This window comes from Rhopilema esculentum, chromosome 21, assembly GCF_057945365.1.
Source record: "Rhopilema esculentum isolate cy_ngs chromosome 21, ASM5794536v1, whole genome shotgun sequence".
Classification (NCBI taxonomy): Eukaryota; Metazoa; Cnidaria; class Scyphozoa; order Rhizostomeae; family Rhizostomatidae; genus Rhopilema; species Rhopilema esculentum.
This window is the reverse complement of record NC_142835.1, coordinates 6,499,298-6,520,502: the sequence shown is the minus strand read 5'-3', so window position 1 is coordinate 6,520,502 and position 21,205 is coordinate 6,499,298. Positions and strand designations below refer to the sequence as shown.

General features: G+C 34.9%; 1 protein-coding gene across 6 annotated transcripts; it reads left to right on the top strand.

The window, feature by feature from the left end:
* Nucleotides 1-1,300: 1,300 nt before the first annotated feature.
* LOC135684609 (neurexin-3b) lies at nucleotides 1,301-19,350 on the top strand. 6 transcript variants are annotated; one of them, XM_089114818.1, is made up of 9 exons: nucleotides 1,301-4,356; nucleotides 12,006-12,591; nucleotides 12,879-13,090; nucleotides 14,089-14,289; nucleotides 15,018-15,114; nucleotides 15,669-15,816; nucleotides 16,201-16,321; nucleotides 16,966-17,075; nucleotides 17,834-19,350. In XM_089114818.1, the coding sequence occupies exons 2-9, from the start codon at nucleotides 12,038-12,040 to the stop codon at nucleotides 18,113-18,115; spliced, it is 1,725 nt and encodes a 574-aa protein (XP_088970944.1). In that variant the 5' UTR covers nucleotides 1,301-4,356; nucleotides 12,006-12,037; the 3' UTR covers nucleotides 18,116-19,350. The 6 variants fall into 6 exon arrangements, with proteins under 6 accessions (XP_088970944.1, XP_088970947.1, XP_088970943.1 ...); XM_089114821.1 differs by lacking the exon at nucleotides 1,301-4,356 and adding an exon at nucleotides 4,767-5,502; XM_089114817.1 differs by lacking the exon at nucleotides 1,301-4,356 and adding an exon at nucleotides 9,807-11,257.
* Nucleotides 19,351-21,205: the final 1,855 nt, after the last annotated feature.

Sequence of the window (21,205 nt, the reverse complement as noted above, 5' to 3'; positions counted from 1 at the left end):
CAGAAATTAAAGTGCATAATTACAAGGTAGCGTGACAGTTGTCAGCGCGAGTTTCTACCGGATGTACCCCGTTTAATCCCTGATTAACTTATATTTTAGGCCTCATTTAGTCAAGCTAGAACAGAACTTCATTTCGCTACTATATTTTGCAAAATTTTCGCAGTCCTAGTCAAGTAATAAAGCTGCCACTGACACCTAGTAATTTGTCATAGTAATAGAAAAAATTTGTTTTGGAAAGCATTGCTTGCCCTTGATGCTCATATCAAACAAACCAAATCTGAAATCGTTAGGGGAGATAGTTTTATGGCTTCATTTTTCCAGGGTCTAAAGTTAGCCTATTGAATGAACATAATTTGATGATTTGATTTCTACTTTATATTCTTAAGCAAGTGTATTATTCGATCATCCTGTTAGATTTTGGCTGATCCAGGACTAGTCTTTTGTATGTTTACCACGTTTCGTTACTATATTTCATCATGTTTCGTTACTATATTTCAATACACTTTTAGATCATCTACTTGATCTACATAAACCAAGTACCGGCTGATACAGATCCTCGTAACCTCTAGATGTAAGGGCGAACATCTCTATTTTCTCTCTGAAGGAGAAAGCAACTTTGATGATTGAGAAACTCTGCTTATTTTCCTGCAAGACTGCACCATCTGTGACATTTTGCTTCCAGGTTTACCATCCATGTAACGATATATTGATCTCTTAAGAATTTTCCTCAAGTCGACTATCTCAGGGAAATTATCTTGTATAAGCCAGATAAAGCTCTAAGAAATATAACTTTTTGTCAGATGTACAAGAATCTAATATCTAAACTTGCGTGTAATACTTGCCTTATTAAAAACTGTCAGGTATTCTTTTATTCTATCAAACATTCATTTTGATCATGAAAGTGGGCAAATAAAGTAGCATCGGCGTCAAACGTTAGTTTTCTGTATTTTTGCTTGTCCTTAGTGGCATAATAACGGTAGAGTTTCAACGGTAGTGTAAACCAACTTTTCTTTGCTCGTATAGTTAGGAGCAAAGGAAAGCTGGTTTACGCCCAGTTGTTTTTTGCAAATTTTGTGTTGAATCTTGCTTGGCCAGCCATATGTTTTAGCATCTGCCTGCCTTTGTACGTGAATTTGCAAACGGTCTTTTAATCTGAAACATTTTTCAACAGGGACGTGCCATAATATAACATCGATTTTGTACGCAAAACTCTCAGCAATAATTCATACGAACGTCGTAAAAGTTCAGTAAAGGGTATGTAAATCAAATATATTTTCTCTGGCTTGTTAACAACATAGTAAAAATGGCTAATGATGGGTACACTCTCATTTATATAGTGTGACAACATTTTATCGTGCAACACATCTCGGTACTCAAAAGTGATCGAGTGCCCAAGGGCTGCTTTTTAAATTGATTGCTTTTTAGTTAGATCGCAGTTGCAAACTTTCGTGTATTAGCTATTTGCTTTAACGTCACCATTACGTCACAATCATAACCAATCACGCCAAACTTCCACTTTATTAAATTAAAAATTTTGCTGTGAGAACATCTGTCCGCTTAACAGTATGATTAATTTTAATAGCATTTCTATAATATAAACCTTAATTTCACGTTAAAATCAGACAACTTTCAAATTATAATAAAATAAATCAAGTGCTTTAGACCCTAGATAATTAAAATCAGGTATTTAATGAATGTTTGGTAAGAAATTGCGTATAATGAAATTCCAGTATGGTTTTGGCGGTAGGATTCTGCATTACCTCTTTCTTATGACAAGTCTATTACTTCTTTCAAAAACTCTCCTCAGCTGGCTTTGATCGCAGACCGTCATTGAACACCTCTTCTAAGATCATTAGCTCAATTCGCTTAAATTGCAAAATGGTTTCCAGTGTTCCGTTCTAAGCTTGTTTTTTAGCTAGCATCTCGTATTAGTTTGTATTAGAGACCGTAATTAGTACCGGGCAGGTCATTTCGTCTCTCTATGTTTGCTTCATCTTATTAAAAACTTAAAGTAAATCCATCTACATTTGCTAGCCCATAAACTGTTGCAATAAATAGATGTTTTCAAATCTAAAAACCTCACTCCAAAAATAGATAACCCCGATTAAAGGTAGTTTCAGCAAAATTTTTCATATCAAGATGTTATCTAGATGTTTAATCTTTGAAATCTAAGATATCTTTGACAATATATGATATGAGCTGAATGTTAGAATGTGGTTTGGTCTTTCTTGCGTCCCTGTGACACAGCTTCACTTTTATTTACCCATCGAGCTTAGCAAATGCTGTCTGTATGCATATGCACAAGCTGAGGTTACGTTAAAACCAAGCAATAATAATCTTTCAAAGTAAACATAGCATTTTTATTAACTGATAAAAATTTTGCAAGCAATTTCGATGTGCATGTTGACTGTTTCTCAGTTTTCATTTAAGTTCAGGGCTGCTACACCGCACTTGTCAGCGGAGGCTAGACTGAAGATACAAAGAGGCTAAATCTTTTAATCAATACGAGGCTGAATCGAAGTCTTTTGTAGACATATTCTTAAAAACCAATAATAGGCATTTTTTAAACATGAAATGTATTGTCCATAACAATATGTTTCAAAACATAGGCCGCACGAGGCCAAATGGCAACCCAGTTTAAATTTGCTGTCAAGTTAGCTACAAGATGAGGCCTGTTTGCATATTGATATTGTACCAACAGTGATAACAGTAATATGCATTAGCTTTTTACTTCCATATATAACAGTAAAAATCATTCTTTGTATGAAATACAGAATAGACAACTACTTGCCCTGAGAGCTCTCTGCAGTAAGCGAGTTGTCACACATTTCCATAAATAGGCCCTAAGTCTTTCATTCTCTTTTCTTTCTGTTTTCATAATCACCTTTTTAATGAATTGTCTGCAAATCTTAGCATGCTTTTCGCTTTGTTCAAATAATTCTGAAACAAATATATTCAAACCTGACAATTTGGATTGTATCAAATATATTATATGCACCCTTGCCAATGCGTTTTCATTTGTCACCATCAAAGAGATGACAAATCAGATTTGCTTCTCATTGAATGCTCTATCTCAAATTGAATGAAGTGTGAAGCATTAAGCACAAAACATAAGTGTTCTCTATGCTGCTCCAAATGTGATGAATCATCCAAAATTAATCCAGAATTGGGAAATGTCTGTGCATGAAAGCTGTCCAAGCTTCTTGATGCAAAGGTGAGTACAATGACATTGCAGTGTTTAGCATGGCTGGCAGGGTTTAGCAATAATGCGGGTGGGTGATAACGTGGGAATTGCTCAGTGGATAAGGTCACAGACCACATATCAAAGGGTCTTTGGCTCGAAACCCTGGCATGACCAGACGTTTACTTAAACTTGGTAGATTCGCCAGCTCTCTGTTACTCCAGGCGTAGGAATCAGGAGGTCTGGTCCAATCGAGCAGAAGAACCAGGACACTGCTTAATACAGGACCCTCGTTGTCAACAGCACTTGGTATAATGAAGAGGTTACCCTGTGCAAACATTATTATTATCATTATCATTAAGCATAGCTTCCCATTGTCCTAGAAACTACCCACGAATGCTAGGTAGCAACATATGCACAAACTAAATTATGAGCTCCTCCCTCCTTTTTTACGATTACCGAGAAAGTTGACAATAAAGATGAGCCCTTTTATTGCAATGTATGTATGGAAAGTACCGGTGTGGTTGAAGCAGTATGTTTACAGGCCTAGTGTTGCTGAATATGACCTTTTCTTAGTAATTCCCAGCCAAAAGAAGGTGCTTGTTAGACGATGTTTTCAATCTAAGTTTTCACAAGCAACCGAGAGCTCTAACTTCTCACTGTTGTCCATCGAGCACCTTGTCTTCAAATAAAAGTTTATAATGATTGTGGATAAATATTAAAAACATACTCCCATATTTATAAAGTGATATTATTAAGGCTATCAAACTGTAGTTTAAGCCAACAGAAGTCATGTATCTCTCCTTGAAGTGTTGCCTTGATTACGCTTTCAGTTAGTATACACACTATTAAACCTTTGGCTTAATCATCAATCTCTTTAACATTACCCTAAAACACCACAGTTTTAGATGCAAAGCACTAAGCTATGTGGTCATGCTCATCACTTGAATACCTCATCCATAATTCATCAATGTAATCGTAAACCTGGTCTTGACAAAGCCAATTTTTCTTAGCGTATATCAGCCTTTCACTCATTACCATGTGTTTTAGTTATTCATGCAGTATTGAATAAAACTGACAGTAGATTCACAAATGGATCGATCACAAAGGCCAGCAACAGAAAGAACCAGCGGAAATCGGAAACGCGATGCTTCTATGGTATTCACATCTTAAAGGTATTTGATATAACTTTTACCGATTAAATAATACATTCTAAACATTAACGAAGAGAAAGGGAGCTATCACTTTGAAACTTGAATTTAATATCTCAAATATATAAAAAGTCTCGAATCTCAATATTTAAAATCTAACAATATAATTTATGAAATAAGAATCCTTTGCAGTTATAGTTCGTTTAGGATGTGTTGTATTTACCCAAAAAACTTCCTCAAGCGTAGAGTGCCTTTACTCCTGTTAGCCTAATTATCATCAGCCACTGCTTGTCGATGTCCTCCAACTACTACCATTTGGGCTTCCTCGCCCTGCCTTATATCAAACCAGCAACATTGTTCAAGTCATCTCTTCATCTTATCTAATAGCTATTTAAAGACACAAAACACTTTTTCTAAGAATTAGCTCTCTAATGTTTTGCTCTTTGCCTTGCTATTAGAATAACCTTATATTGGAATATGTCCAGATATACAAGACGCTAATAATCACACAGATATACTTAGTCATAATAAAGAGGATCAGTTAAACCTGCCTCGTTGAAACTTCTCGGCTTCCTTTAGATTACACGGTAACTTATTTCTTGTGAAAGTGCCGTCAACATGTAAAGCTACAACTTCCTCATATCCTTCCTCATACCGACGTTTTTCAAAGCACAATGCAAATAAATAAAAACTTTTCTTGACTAAACAGAAACAGACTTTATAATCAACAACACAGGTTTCTTCTTACTTCCTTAAATCTTCATTTTCATCAAGCGAACAAGACATAAACTTCTGCTGCGAACGGAGAAATTGTGAAAAGAACAGAGTTGGCAGTGAGTTCTAGCTAAATATAAATAGAGCAATCAAGTACCTGTCTCTTTCCGATTAAAATTCATACCTAGTGCTTCAAGAAAAGATTGTTTGTAAACTTGGTTGTCTACGTCTTAGAGCATGTTTGAATATTATGCAAATCACGTGATCCACAAGGCTTTGATCAAGACAATTTGTGCTTCGGAAAAATGACTTTTAGAGAAAATTTTGGGCGAATCCATTATCTTGATGCAACGTACTTCCTGTCTTCTAAATATAGTGAAATGATGTTGAATCGCTGAGCGAGGTTTTGAGCAAAGGTTTAGTTGTTGTGTATATTGACGAGTTTCTATGGATGTTGTGAGTATCCTTGCATTATGATGCCAGCAAGGCAGTTGTTCCTCTCATTGAAGGAAAGCTCCAAATTCTGATCAAAACTAGACGAAAAAGTCTACTTGTATTCTTAGTGTAATCAGTGAATCGTTTTAAACTGGTTGCAAAATACTGTCGATGATTTTTTCTTGTCTAATTGTTTGGCAATTCCATACAGATGAAATTTATTTATCAAAAATTCTTGTTTACTGTTTATACATCAACAAATATTTAAGTTCGCAAAGAATTGGGAAGCCTCTATTCCTTTTTCGATGGAGGTTTTCAAAGCGTGACCTTAGTTGGTAAACATCTACTTAAAATAAATGAAAGAGATTATGAGTTGGCATGTCCTTAATTTACACGAAACGTTTAGCAAAACCCAATGCATGCGCTTCATGTTAATTGTGATAAACATACTGATTACAGTAGTACATTATTGTTGCATGGATAATGGTAAAAGACGATTTTCAATGGCCATGCTTACCTGGGGCTTACTGTAGAAGCCTGCAATCAACTCTTTAAGATCTCATTTGATAATAGCAAGCTAGTTAAATAAAGCCTTCTATTGGTACGTCAACACTATTATCATCTTGTTATAGTTTCTGAAACTATATCTGAATTCATCTCATAAACCTTTTGTTATCTTGTCATTTCTAACTAGACAAGATTCTTTGTCTAGAATATAAAATAATCAAGGTCATCTAGAAGCCGATCTTCTTTAAATTCATCTTGTTTGATCAATTTTAGCTCCTTGGCTTTCACATGTAAACACCATTTTCCTAAGAAGTATTTTTAGTCTACAGCTACAGATTTTCAAAGATTAAAAAGTGTGGTCATAATACTTAATGATACTGTTCGAAAAACCGGATGCCACGTGTAACACCCCTGCCCACTTTCTTGTTCCTGGTTTAAAGAGGCTTCATCCAGGCCCATCACAATAAGGGGCATGTGGAGTGACACCCCCTTGAAAAAAATTCCTCTGCAAAAAAGGAGAGTATTGTGCCATCTAGAGGTGCTTAGTCAGCAAACCTCCAAACTTGTCGGCAAATAAAGGATGTAAGTGAATATAGGAAAGGACATGATAGCAGGTTGCTCGACAAACTCCAATGGAATGCTTGCGGTAAATAATCGTTGAAATGTAGAAAATTAGAAACACTGCAACGTGCCGAGAACACAGACAAATCAATAGTAGCGAATATTTTGGCATACGGGGCTTCATCAGAGAAAAAGAAAATAAAGGATGGCTCCCCCACTTTGTCGGCAAATGGGACTTGAAATACCCCCTTGAGCTGAGCGCACTAGCTAGCGACGAGTCTGGCTTCAGCATAGCAACAAGCGATTCAATAAATCTACATAGCGAAACATGACTTATAAATTCCATGGTGAAAAAAGTAATTGCTATCTGAAATAGCATTGCCTTTGATAATAAAACCTTATTAGTGAAAACCTATCCGAATTGCAAGGTTGGAATTTTTTAGGCTTTTCAATGACTCAAATAAAAGATAGGGTGAAAAGATACATACTTAATCTACCATGTTTGCGGATTAGGTCCTCTTTTCTTGTTTCTTTGTAACAAAGACAAAGAAATACATTTGACATTTATTGAAAAGACACAATGGAGACCTTTGCGGTAGAAGGCAAAGGGGCAAAGGGACAAGGGGGCAAGGGGGCAAGGAGGCAAGGGGGCAAGGAGGCAAGGAGGCAAGGAGGCAAGGAAGCAGTTGCTTTTTGACTTGGTTTTATCGAAGGACCAGGACAAATTCTGAAAGGATCCTAGGTCAGTTTGAACTGCGATTTGAAAAGAGGAACTATATTTACTACTGTGGCATTAGCCTGTTTTCAGTCCCACACTCTTGACCTTTTCGAATTGAGGGGGTCATCTGCCATAATAAGGGGCCTGTTGTTCCTGAGCTGCCCAAGGACCCGTTGTGGCTCATAAAAAATGCCAACCCAATCTGGTCGGCAAAATTCTTCCCCAGCACCTACTCTAGAATCTTGGTTGCAAAGACCTAGACGATTATAAATGCAAAAGCTCCAATTCCTTAACTGAGAATGTAAGTTTGGTAGTTATACAGTTGACTAAAAAATTTGATCAAAACCGTTGATCGGTGATGCTTTAATCGTGTCTTGCACAATTGTTTTCTTAATCTAGTCAATCTTTGTGTAGTTATCTTTCAAAGTGCAATTCAATACAGTTCAAAATTTATAGACTAAAAACTTATAAAGTATGATTGTTGAAGCAGAAGATGATACACAAGATCTTCCTTTCTATAAATTGATGGTTTTCTGAAGAAAGTTTTAGGACCAGGCCTAAGCCTAGAATCCAGTCCTGTCAATAACACAGAATTGGAAATTTTGACTTTTGTTTATGCTTTCTATTGAACCAGCTACATGTGAAATTGACTCCCAACTGCCAAATGCTAACTTGTACAATAGTTACAAGATCCACCTGTTTTATGTTTTGTAAACACCCAAATTTTTAGGCCAAGATCTTCTTAAAATGCAGTCAAAATCGTATTTCGTTTAACAGTCTCATTGTATATTTCGCTTAAACATGTGACAGAAAATTAATATTTGATCTCCATTAATAATTTATTCAGAATTATACAATGTAACTTGAGATTGTTATGGCTTTTCGTAGGTCTTCAGCCCAATTTTTCATTTTATTCGCTTCTGTCATGCCGACAAAAAATCTGGAGAACTCTTACTGGACAGGTTCTTTGCTTTTTCATTGCAATCATTTCAAAACGTAAATGAAGTTTAGAATAATTATTCCATATGTTTAAGAAGTGGGCTTAATTCTGTGTTTAAATTTGACAGCTTTTCTGAAATCTTAAACAAACAATTTAGTTCAATTTGCTCCATGCAAGAAGATTTGAAGTCGTTTTTTCCTATGAAAAGCGCAACCCTAAGCATCGAAAAGGTGTATAATTTATCGTGATTATCTTTATAGACATGCGGCAAAATTAAGTACAGCGTAATCTCGATCTGCTCCACTATTAGAGTTAATATGTGACTCAAGCAAAGTAAGAGCATTCCTCCGCTTCTCCACTCTTATCTTCTACAGTATTTCCGCGCGCGAATTTATGTGTCTCTTACGGAGGGTATTTCTATCTAGCAAGTAGAGTCGATCACCCATTCATTTGTATCTTGGAACTGTTTAAGAAGCTTCTACTTTTATTTAATATCAAGACTTGTTTTCATGATACCTTGTCACGTTGTTACATAGGAAATGGGACACTCTTTACTTTTTATAAAAATACTGTTTATAAGAATATTCAGGCTTAGATTCGTCAAATTTTTAAGGATATAAGAAGAGTATTTTCCAGCCTCAGCTTATATTTTTGTGCCTCGCTTTTTTACAGTTGCCTGTTTCGGAATGTTCATAAAATAATCGCATGACTGACGTATCTCATTTGTTATCTCGTCGAAGTGTGGTTAAGGCTTGGTTGAAAAATAAGAGTCCTTTAAGAATATAAAACTTGCAAAAACGGTAATCTTACAAAAAAAAACTCAGTCTGAAAATTCATTTGTCACAATCCCAAATGTTCAAGTTTGCCCCAATATTCCCAAAATTGCAAATATCCGAAAACGCCAATATTTGACTGAAGTGATGGCATTTTCATCAAAATTTATTTCTATCAAAACGACAAAGTTTCACAAAGTGAATTATTTTAAGAGAAAAGTTTTATGTTCTATGGCACACCTTTTCAAACATGCTGGCTTTAATTAGTATGAGTATTTGAAGAATGATATATCCAATTCAAATGATTTTGTCTGTTTTTTAAGATTCACGTGGACGATTTTCTACCTGAGGTATGGCGGGCTATTTAACCCTCCCCCCTTTGCACTGCCAAATGTCTTATATACTTTATACACTTTGCATCTGGCTTTGCAAAAAAGATGATCGGTTGGGAAATGGGTCGTCATGCCAACAGGTATAAACTAGCAACGGCTTTAGGTCGAAGTGATTAATTGTTGATGAATATTTTAGAGCTATGAAGGGAAGCAGTGTTTTAAAGAGAACATCTGTGCGATTCCTGCTGCTTACTTGTTCCATCAAACCAGCGATCTATATAAAGATTTGCTGGCTGTACAGTATGACTTGCTTTAACATTGAATAAATTTAACACAGAGAAAAATCCTAAGTCTTTTGAGGCCCCTCGATACACTTTCATATGTTGTGATTGCTAGTGTGACACTGTATCCCATTGTCCCCTTGACTTCTCTGCCCCAGAAAAATTTTAAACAGGTATCATTAAAAATCAGTCAAATTTTTTACCACAAATGATTTGATGAAAAAACAAACGTGCCATATTTTACCATAATTAGTGTAAATTGATTAAACAGCTACTAGCCCAGAAACCCCGCTTTACAGGTACCCTACTTCCCTTGAATTGATAATAGAAACATTACCCTCGGAGAGAAAAGAATTACCTTCAATCTCAAGATGACGAGGTGCGCTCCCGGAGGGGATCATGAATTAAAAAGCATGTTTTGATCTATTTTGTTAAAATTTTTAACTCGCGCTACTGTGACTATAGCTAGTCAAGGGGTCATCCCAATGGAAAAAGAGGGTCGTGGCTTTAAGCCGAGGGAATGACGCGATGCATTTGTGCAAAGCGAATGACGCGAATGCGGCGGTGGTTGAACGGAATTCAACCGGTCGTATTCGTAGAGTCATGATTTTGGTTTGACTGCAATACGAATGGTCAAAAAATGAGGCTCCCGAAAGAAAGGCTAGGCTTCGTTAGATTAGTTCCATTCTTTTAAAGGGAATTCATTACTTTATGTGGCCCCTAGAACTGGGGGCCCGGGGGCAATTGGCTCCAGTGCCAGAGTCAAGAATGACGAAGCTGTGATTTTTATAAGAACCTTTCCTATGGCGTCTTCAACTTTGTAAAAAGCATGCGTCAAGCGGGTAGGCTTCATAACCATTACTATTTCTAGTATCCTTTCATTACCCAATTGTTGAAATTGTCAAGCTTCCTTCAAGATAACACGATGTCCTAAGATTCAGGATACGTCATACACTTCTGTTCCTACCTGGCAACCAGAAAAATTCTTCTATATTCCTCAAAACCCTTAATATGTTCGTTAACGACCGACCCTAATCATATTAGCCACGAGTTTTAAACAGGCCTCTTTTATCACCCATATCGTTTCGTTTGCACCTTCAGTGATGTCTTTCTGTCAATGATGTATTTTGCTCTCAATGACGGCCTTTTACTATAGTCGCAGCATATGAAAGACCAATGTCCAACAATTGGTCTATAGAATAAAGATTTTCTTGTGTTGGTCTGGCGATTTCGGATCAAATCGGAAACGTTTCCAGCTTTCGATGTGTTTTAAATGAAAGCGGTTAAAGAATCGTAGAAAATTCTCAATCCATTTAGTGGAAAAGACTCCTTGTCTTTTAGAAATGGTTTAAAGTCCAGAAAATCTTGTTTGTTTTGCATGCCAGCTTGTGTTAGACTGGTTCAAAGAACCTTGTAATAGAATCCGAGATATGATTCTTCAGTCTGATATATTGATTTTTGTGTATGAAACGACAATAACAGAGGGAACTGGCTACAAAGGCTCGGAGATACATGGATTTTCGATGAGTTGTATTTTGAATTGAGCCAGCGATTCTCTCCTATTGTTCTGAAGATGTTTATCTTACGCTCAGAACCGTCTATGGTGCAGCTTGCGCGTGACAAAGAATCATCAAAGAATCGCAATTCGTCTGATTTCACATAATGTGAGCTTTTAGAGACAGTGATATTCAACCAGTCGACTTATTTTCATTTCCAGGTTTCAATTTTGGCTACCTGCATAGCAAATAGCAAACATTTTTTTTAAGTATGATGTTTTTTAGGATTTTTTGGACAAATATGGGTTCATGATTCAAGTCAATGTCAACTATACATTTAAGACGCAATCTGATACAAAGAAATGGATAACCAAAAGATGAATACAAGAATTTTTATAAAACTCATACCTTACTGACCGAAATTAATTTGGCCTGGATAATATAATATAACCTTGGATTGTAGCGTTCCTGATAGTATGCTCAAACTGATAAAATGATTGAGGCACTGGATGCTCAAACGCACCAGCAACAAAAGATGACAAATTTTCAAATACGTCTTATTCTTCAATGCAATGAAACGTTTGTGTAATCTTGAAGCTAACGTAATCTTGGGGATATATGAGCCAATATTTGCTTATTTGACAAGTTTTGTTCATCAGGGTACGTCTAACATTTTCGCCTTTAAACATAATAGGCTATATGAACTCTACGCATTTTAGTAAGATATATTGTTAATAATTGGAAACTTGCCCTTTGCTTCTGTTTGATGTGCAAAAGTAGGTCCCGAACCTTCTTCATTTTGAGCTTCTTCATTCTTCTTCACAAAGCTTTTTTGCACGAGCAGACCTCACATTGACATATCTTTTGCAAAATTAAATTTATCCTTTGCATTAATGCTCTACTTTTCACAATTTAGATAACTTATCCCAAACATGATTCGTTGACACAATGAAGATATTCAATAAAATGTGGATCTGTTGGCCATTTCGATTTTTCATTGCATTCTATACAGCTTTTCAAGTAAAATATACAACTGGCATAACCCCAAGCCACTCGGTGACATTAATTGACAGAGACTACTCATATATAGAGTACGAGCATTGGAACTCAACGAGCATGGTACAGCTGTCGTTTCAATTCAAAACATACTGCTCTCCTTGTTTGCTTTTGTATATGGACAACAAGACAGGAAGGAAGGAAACTGATAATTATCTGCTACTTGCTCTGCTTGATGGACAGCTCAATGTGTATATCCACCGAAAAAGCAGCTCGAACTACTTGAAGAATACGTTTACCCTAGCCAAAGATCTTACAGATATTCACTGGCACAAAGTGGAAATCAAAATATCAGACTCGGGATCATTCATTGGTGTTGATAAGGAAAAAAGAACATTGGTTGACGATGCTCTACTGCTTTCGTCACCGATGTATTTTGGAGGAATAGAAGACGATGCGAATATATCTGGAGCCGTGGATAGAAAGAGAATCAACTACATGCAGAGGTATATATTTGTCTCCAAAACATACTTCTAATGCATTTTAGGTATTTATGGTCCGTTTCTCACGAAGGTCGATTTTAAGTTCTCTCTTTAGGCCGTATTTTTAGAAATGGTTGCAAAATTGCTTGAAATCATATCGAAGTTTTCTTCAATTTCAATATTTTGACAGTTGGAAATTGTTCTAATTGTTTGTTTAAATTCTGCATGCTTTTTCTCAAGGAAAGCGTATTTATTTGTAGATATGCACCTATTTGCTTAATTTCCATTGTTCCTTTTAAATTTGACACTAGGTTTGTCGGGTGCATTGGTTCAGTGACAATTGAGCTGAAGAACACGACACGAAAGCGAGGCTTGGCAATCAGAAGCAGCAAAACGCAGTCAGGCTGTCTCGATAAATGCAGGGAAGACTCTTGTGAAAACAATGGCAGATGCTTGAATTGGTTCACAGAGACAGCATGTGACTGCATCGGCACTGGATTTCAAGGCCCAAGATGCACAAGTGGTAAGCAGACCTTTGATGAATGTTCACAGTGGACATGTGAATATTACATGACTTGATTTACTTTCAGGAATTGGTTTACATAAATTTCACGTTTTTTTCAGGCACCACGGAGCGTCAAGTAAAGTTGGGGGTCTAAGAAAGTGGGGGGGGGGGGGCTGAAACCGAATAAAATAGGCTTTACTGGTAGTTCACTTCTTAGTATTTTAAATAATTTTCTTGAGAAAAAGCATGCAGAATTCAAAGAAACAATTAGAACAATTTCCAACTGTCAAAATATTGAAATTGAAGAAAACTTCGATATGATTTCAAGCAATTTTGCAACCACTTCTTATACGGCCTAAAGAGAGAACCTAAAATCGACCTTCGTGAGAAATTGTCTGCAAAAAGTTGGGTTGCTAAAGCCTCCCAGCCCCCCTGCTCATGGGTGCCTGATTTTAGAAAAAGAAGACTTTTCAAATTATTTTGGTCCATCCGTACGGAGAATTATTGCACTGCGAGGGAGAATCGCTCAAAATGCAAACTTTTTTGCCGTGTTAATCTAGCGAGAACAATACTTTAGGGAATGTATAGTCATAATGCTACAGCTTTTTTTGGATAGGTCCAACTTTGACATTATCAAAATCAATTACAAAAATGCTTGGAAGCACTTTTCAGCCTTTTTCGTCGTGCTATAATTTTTGACGAGGTCTCCTGGAACACGTCGATGTGTTCCAATCTGCTGGTTTTCATCATCTGTTTTTAATTCGTGAAATAATTTTCCATTACTTAATGTTTGATATCTCCTTTGCATCACCCCCCCCCCCCCCCCCATCACATCTCTTACTTTTGACTATATTCTTGCAAACAGGTTTTAGCAACATCAAAAGCTGTTTGGGAGTTATATTTCAATTATCTGTTCAGTGCATTTTTCATATAATTGCATAGCATTTGCAATTGTCGTCTATTTAGAAATTTAAACTAAATTAATTAGTTTTCTTTTCATGTTCTTCTTCCATTAGCAGCTACCGACGTTGTATTCTTAAACAAATCTGAATTCATAAATATCACTTTGAGCCAATGGCGATACCCCGTGACGTTTAGATTGAGATTTCGCACCACTCAGGCAGATGGCCTTCTTCTTGGCACAAGACAAGGCCCTGATGGCTTTCATATTTCAATCGAAGACGGCTATCTTAAGGTCCACTTACAGCCCGGACAAGGTATTTGATTTTAAAAACAGCAATTACTTTTTGCACTTCTATTGCTTTAGGGATCCTCAACTTTTAGGTTACATTGTTTCGTTACATAAATAAGCTGTGACCTAAGTCCGGCCTTGTGTTCAAGTAAAGCTTAACTTAATTTAGAGCCATGGAATATCTTGTGTCAACTTATTATCCTAAATGTAACAGTGATTTTAGCTTGTTGCTATAGAGTGAATCACTTTTTCGACATCCCCTGCAAAATGATGACAACGATTCGAGTTTTTAGAAGCAATTGCCTGTGTCTGTAAGTTAGAAGCTATTGACTGATGAAGATGTTAACAGTTATAGGATATATACAATTGAGAACAAGGCTAGAAATAATAAAAACCATGAATGGTTAGTGTTGTTAGAAAATTGAAAGTTTTTCTAACGGTCCGGCCAATTGAGACAACTTGACCATGTTGTCTGGAAAATACTAAACCAATAAGCAAAACATTGATAAGTAACTTTTCTAGAGAAATGATACATATACTTGAAAGATTGTCATCTCAGAAAATTATGTCATTGACCAACAAAGATGCAACTCACATGGCTGACGGATAAGGTATGGATTAGGGGAGGGGACCCATCTAAAAACCTTCACTTCTTACTGATCAACTTAGGTATGATTTTTTAATTTTTTTTATTATACCATATCAGCGATCATTTGACAATGTTATTATATATTATCTTATCGTTTTTTGCAGTTTTCTATCTTGGAAAAGGCCTTCTTCACGACGCCCAATGGCATTTCTTGACAATTAAGATATCAAAGGCAGTAGTTGACATCACCCTTGACAGAAGGTATGGCCGCACACAGTGGTTTTTGCCCCCGCCTTTTGCCGTAATCTTTTCTATTTTATTTTTAGTAAATTATTAAGATTTTATAGGGTAGGGCAAAGTTAGCTCATTAGCAAACAGCATGTCACATTATGTAGTTACAACTCTATGTTGATATGCTTTATTTCCCACAGTAAGAAATACAAGTAATTAGAAAATGAAGAATTGGAAGAGTACTGTGTAACTGCCTACACACTTACTCTCATAATAACACACTTCATCTTTGTACGAACAAAGAGGCTCAAGTTCTCAAAACTTAAGTACAGTATAAGCTTGAATAAAATGCAATCTGTTTTAGAAAATTTTCCTTCTTTATTCATAAAACAGAGCAGCTCATCTAATAAACTGTGTTTCTAAAAAAGCAGAACTTTTATTTAGTGGTCTTAGAAACAATTCACTGTATGTCGATAAAAAATCAATCCTTGGTAAAATTTACTTGGGTCTTACAAAAAATATTGCATTTAAATTAGATTTCTCAGTAGCTCTAGAGCTTTATCTACAAATTGTTTTTCTCAAAGATCGAGTGAGACATGGAATGGTGGCCAGCACCTGCAACTTATCAGCTTCCCCATTTACATAGGAAGCATTCCAGGGTATCAAGAACAGTCAACCTCTGCGAAAATCCATTCTTTTGTTGGATGCCTTCAAGATATCTATGTGGCTGAGGTATGAGCACAGTGACTTAAAACATCTTTTATATAATGATTAACATAACAATATAATATGATCCTTAATTCATATCTTTCAAATTTTAAAACATATTTGTAAATCATTAACCCCCACGAAACATTTCCCTTTTGTACATGCTTGCTTTGATAAAAATGTTTAAAGACAACTTATCATTATACATGTTTTTGCTAATTGAACAAATCTTGTAGCATAAGGAAAGTTTGCCTTCTTTAAGAAAGATCAAGATGATAAAAAAGACTGGACTGTAAGAAAAATGTGTGCATGTCACTTTCAAAACCATTCACATCCAATAGTGAAAAATAACAAAGCAGTTGTTTTTATTTAATTCTGTAACTGTACTTCCTCTTTTCATTTTTGTAGATAGATGTTATTTACAAAATGCTTTATACTGGAGATTCCACGTTATCTTATACAAAAGATATTCTAAAACATTGTCCAATGAAGCAAGAGAGCTTAGAAGAAGCTAGAAAGCGGATTTTTGGTAAGTTATGTTTAGTAAATTGAAAATAGAGACAATGATATGTTTTCATACACCTTTCTGAGTCCTTAAAATGTTAGCAGTTTGTTATGGAAATAGATAAACAAAATATTATCTTGAAGATTTCATTTTATAGTATTCTTGGGCTAGGAGTGGTACTTAAGAGTTACGCTGCTTTATAATGATAATATTAATATAAAAATTTATGTAATAATAGTAAATGTTTATTACGACACAACTAATTTTAAAATTTTATCAAATGATACTGAGGCTGTTTGTAAACGAGGTTGTATGAATTTTCTTGCTTTGGTTTATCATATAATAACGAGTGATGTTGTAATTTATCATTGTTATATTGGCTATCATTGAGCCTTAAAACAAGGCCGGATGATAAAACAAATAATCTAAGTAAGATAAAGCTGAAATAAAACTGAAACTAATTATCAATCCAAGACCAGTCATTTTTAAAGACAATCAAAGGTTTTAATGTAGAATCTAGCAGTTATCTGCTATGAATGATGGAGAAACAAATCAGATGTTGTATATATTTGTCAACCTTTCCTTTTAACTTCATCTTTATTTTTTCGATTTTTTTCATTAATTTTTGGCAGATTTTAGTCAAGTTATAGCTACTTGTTCCCTTTAAGCTGAGAAATTGCGAAAGCCGTCTACCAAGGCACCTTCAACGCAACATCAAAATGAAATGATAAGAAATGCGAAGCGAGCAGACGGCAAACCGACGAAGCAAGTCAGTCAGGTAATTTTAGAGCGTACAATTTGTTTTGTGCAAATTAATTTTTCCCTATGAAAATTGATTCTACCATTTGATGAGTAAAGGTAGCTCAAAAAGGGGATGAGTGGATATTTTTGTTTGGGAATTGAATTGCTATGAAGAGAGCTCATATTCAATATAATTTGAGGGTTTTACAAATGGGCTACTAAATGGCTCAATGAAGAGAAACACTGTCACTTGGTGGCACTTTGGGCTATTTTAAGTAATCGTTATCTCTTTGATAGTCCTTTTAATTGAAAGCTGAGTTGAGGTTGTGACTTATTTTCAAAAAATGAACAAGATTTCATATTTCCAAAATCAACGACAGCCAATGGGTAGCGAAGGAGATTTATGGAATTCACACAATACCGTCCAGGCTCCCTGAACAACAATGCCAGATGATTTGCATAGCCAAATATTGTAAGGACAATTGTAAGCAAAATGTGAATATCTGCTGTTTAAAGGCTTGTTTTGATATTGGCATGCTGTTATCAAATTTTTACAGAACTTTGTTGTTACTGAAAGCTATCAAATTGCATAATTTTGGGTTTATGCTATCAATTTGGGGTTCTAGTTAGAATATAATACTATTTGAGGGTAATTATTATCATCTTGGTTCAATGACAGGTGAGATTTCAAGCCGCAATGGCAGTACTCCCCTTGCACGCTTTTTTAATTACAAATATAAGATTTATTTTGGTTATATCAATTCACAAACCTTTATCTCGCAATTTTTTTAAAAGGAATCGAAAAGTCATGCAAAACTTGCAGCTGAAAATAACAAGGATCTGATCGCCTGGATTACAAGTGGGGTTGTCAGTGGTACAATCGTGCTCATGATAATGACAGCTTGTGCTATACACTACTTTAAATTCAAGTACGAAAACATTTTTGTAGCTAGAATGCATGAACAGGAAAACATGCAAGAACAACAGCAGAGTTTAAGTAGTATGCAAATGTTCCCGAAACAGCAGGCTGTCGTATTTTTACCTGAAAAGCAGGTCACTAAGGTTGTCAATCTTTGATCAAGCTCAATCTTTGATCAAGCAGTTACTGAGATTATGATGAAGCTATTAAATTGTTTGACTTGTTTCATTGATTGGTTACACTCAGAATAGCAAAACATTGAAGATATGCAATTTTGAAGTATTGAAAATTTTACCTTCATATTCGGTTTATCGTAAATTGTTGCATTTGCGAGATGAAAACTGAGTTTAATTCTCAATTAATTCGAACTGAATCTAATTCTATAAAGCCCTGAAAGACAAAATCACAAAAATGACTTTTCTAGTGTTTTGCAGATAATAAAAGCAGAATTGTTTCAAAGATAAGCTCAACGCTGTAGTTAAATGGAGTTTATATATTCAAGTTTGCTATTTCAAAAGTTTCTAAAAAAGCTTAACTTTTATCTTATTTCATGATCTCAGAGCTTATGATTGAATAAGCATGATGTTACATTTCCTGGGCCAAAAGCGTTTGATCGCTTCATTTTGTTTAGAAAAAACCTTCTGATACTTCATTTTGGGCAAAATGTACAGTTATCATCATAAAAATCTTTGAGGTTGTCAAAGTAAATTACTTCTAAATCATGAAAGAATCTGTTGTAATCGAAAATATGAGTGTAAAATATGCCAAAAAAGTGTACACAGCTTTTCTTTCTTCTAGATTATTATAATTAAATGGTCAAAAAAATATCCATGCATGTATGATGTTAATAAGATCTCTGTCTCAGGATTATATCGTTATTCTTGAACAGTTTGCAGATTTGAAATATTTCCTGACCAAAGCCCTTGATATTTCATGAAAATAATCTTCTCTAAATTCGAGTCACTTTCATGGTCTATAGCCTTTCAACTTTTCAATAAACTAGGCTCCTCAAGAAAGTCGTCATTTTCATAGCTAATAGATTTGGATATTTCAAGAACATAGTGGTCTAATTATCAAAACGTCTTGGAAGGGTCAACTTTTGATACAAAAATGTAAGGCTAAAAGATTGTAGACATCATATAATTTCTCTAAACGTTTTTTAAAAAATGGCGGTTCTAAATGATCAGAATAAACAAAATCGAGTAGAGTTCTGAGATAAAAGTCCTTGTATTTGAAAAATTAACTCTTTCTTGGAAGGATCAATTTTCGACCAAAAAAGAAAAAGCTAAAGTTCTATTAAATCAGTTAAAAATTTTACAAGAAAACTTTTTTTCAAAAGCCTTCTAAATCAGTTCTAAATGATAAAAAAAAAACAATGAGTGACTTTAGTTCATGAATAAAAGCCTTCGTTTTCGAAAAAGCAACTTCTAAGAAGGGTCGATTTTTGATAAAAAAGTAAGGCTATAGGCTTAGGAAAATTGTCGAAATTTTTCCATAAAGTTTTTCTTCATAAACAGGCCAACTCGGTTCTAAATGTTCAGAAAAAACAGTAATTTTATTTACTTCTTGAATAAAAGTCTTTGTTTTCGAAAAAGCAACTTCTAAGAAGGGTCGATTTTTGATAAAAAAGTAAGGCTATAGGCTTAGGAAATTTGGCGAAATTTTTCCATAAAATTTTTCTTCATAATTTGGCCAAATCGGCTCTAAATATTCAGAAACAACAGTAATTTTATTTATTTCTTGAATAAAAGTCTTTGTTTCCGAAAAAGCAACTTCTAAGAAGGGTCGATTTATGATAAAAAAGTAAGGCTATGGGCTTGGGAAATGGTTCCATAAAGTTTTTCTTCATAAACAGGCCAAATCGGTTCTAAATGTTCAGAAACAACAGTAATTTTATTTATTTCTTGAATAAAAGTCTTTGTTTCCGAAAAAGCAACTTCTAAGAAGGGTCGATTTATGATAAAAAAGTAAGGCTATAGGCTAAGGAAAATTGTCGAAATTTTTCCATAAAGTTTTTTTTCATAAACAGGCCAAGTCGGTCCTAAATGTTCAGAAAAAACAGTAATTTTATTTACTTCTTGATTAAAAGTCTTTGTTTTCGAAAAAGCATCTTCTAAGAAGGGTCGATTTTTGATAAAAAAGTAAGGCTATGGGCTTGGGAAATGGTTCCATAAAGTTTTTCTTCATAAACAGGCCAAATCGGTTCTAAATGTTCAGAAAAAACAGTAATTTTATTTACTTCTTGAATAAAAGTCTTTGTTTTCGAAAAAGCAACTTCTAAGAAGGGTCGATTTTTGATAAAAAAGTAAGGCTATAGGCTTGGGAAATTTGTCGAAATTTTTCCATAAAGTTTTTCTTCATAAACAGGCCAAGTCGGTCCTAAATGTTCAGAAAAAACAGTAAGTTTATTTACTTCTTGAATATTAGTCTTTGTTTTCGAAAAAGCAACTTTTAAGAGGGGTCGATTTTTGAGAAAAAAGTAAGGCTATAGGCTTAGGAAATTTGGCAAAATTTTTCCATAAAGTTTTTCTTCATAAACAGGCCAACTCGGTTCTAAATCTTCAGAAAAAACAGTAATTTTATTTACTTCTTGAATAAAATTCTTTGTTTTCGAAAAAGCAACTTCTAAGAAGGGTCGATTTATGATAAAAAAGTAAGGCTATAGGCTTAGGAAAATTGTCGAAATTTTTCCATAAAGTTTTTCTTCAAAAACAGGCCAAATCGGTGCTAAATGTTCAGAAAGAACAGTGATTTTATTTACTTCTTGAATAAAAGTCTTTGTTTTCGAAAAAGCAACTTCTAAGAAGGGTCGATTTTTGATAAAAAAGCAAGGCTATAGGCTTAGGAAATTTGTCGAAATTTTTCCATAAAGTTTTTCTTCATAGACAGGCCAAATCAGTTGTAAATGTTCAGAAAAAACAGTAATTTTATTTACTTCTTGAATAAAAGTCTTTGTTTTCGAAATAGCAACTTCTAAGAAGGGCCGATTTTTGATAAAAAATGTAAGGTTATTGGCATTGGATTTTTATAAATCTAGTCTTCTGGAAAAAATGGTCATTTTCATAGGATTTGTTGTGAAAACAGTCTCCTTCGAAAGGCCGTCATTCGGTTGTCAATAACCTTTGAATTTTCCTGAAAGTAACCTCATCGAATTACCAGAGTTTCATATCTCAGTCTACCAGAGCTCAAACTACAGGAGTTCAAACAAGCAGAGTTGAAAATGTCAAGATGTTGGCTGGATCCTGCAA

Coding starts and splice junctions, on each gene's coding strand:
- LOC135684609 (XM_089114818.1), top strand. CDS start 12,038: ATGAAGATATTCAATAAAATGTGGATCTGTTGGCCATTTCGATTTTTC. Junction 14,290..15,017: donor CCACTTACAGCCCGGACAAG/GTATTTGATTTT, acceptor CGTTTTTTGCAG/TTTTCTATCTTGGAAAAGGC. Junction 15,115..15,668: donor GACATCACCCTTGACAGAAG/GTATGGCCGCAC, acceptor TTTTTCTCAAAG/ATCGAGTGAGACATGGAATG.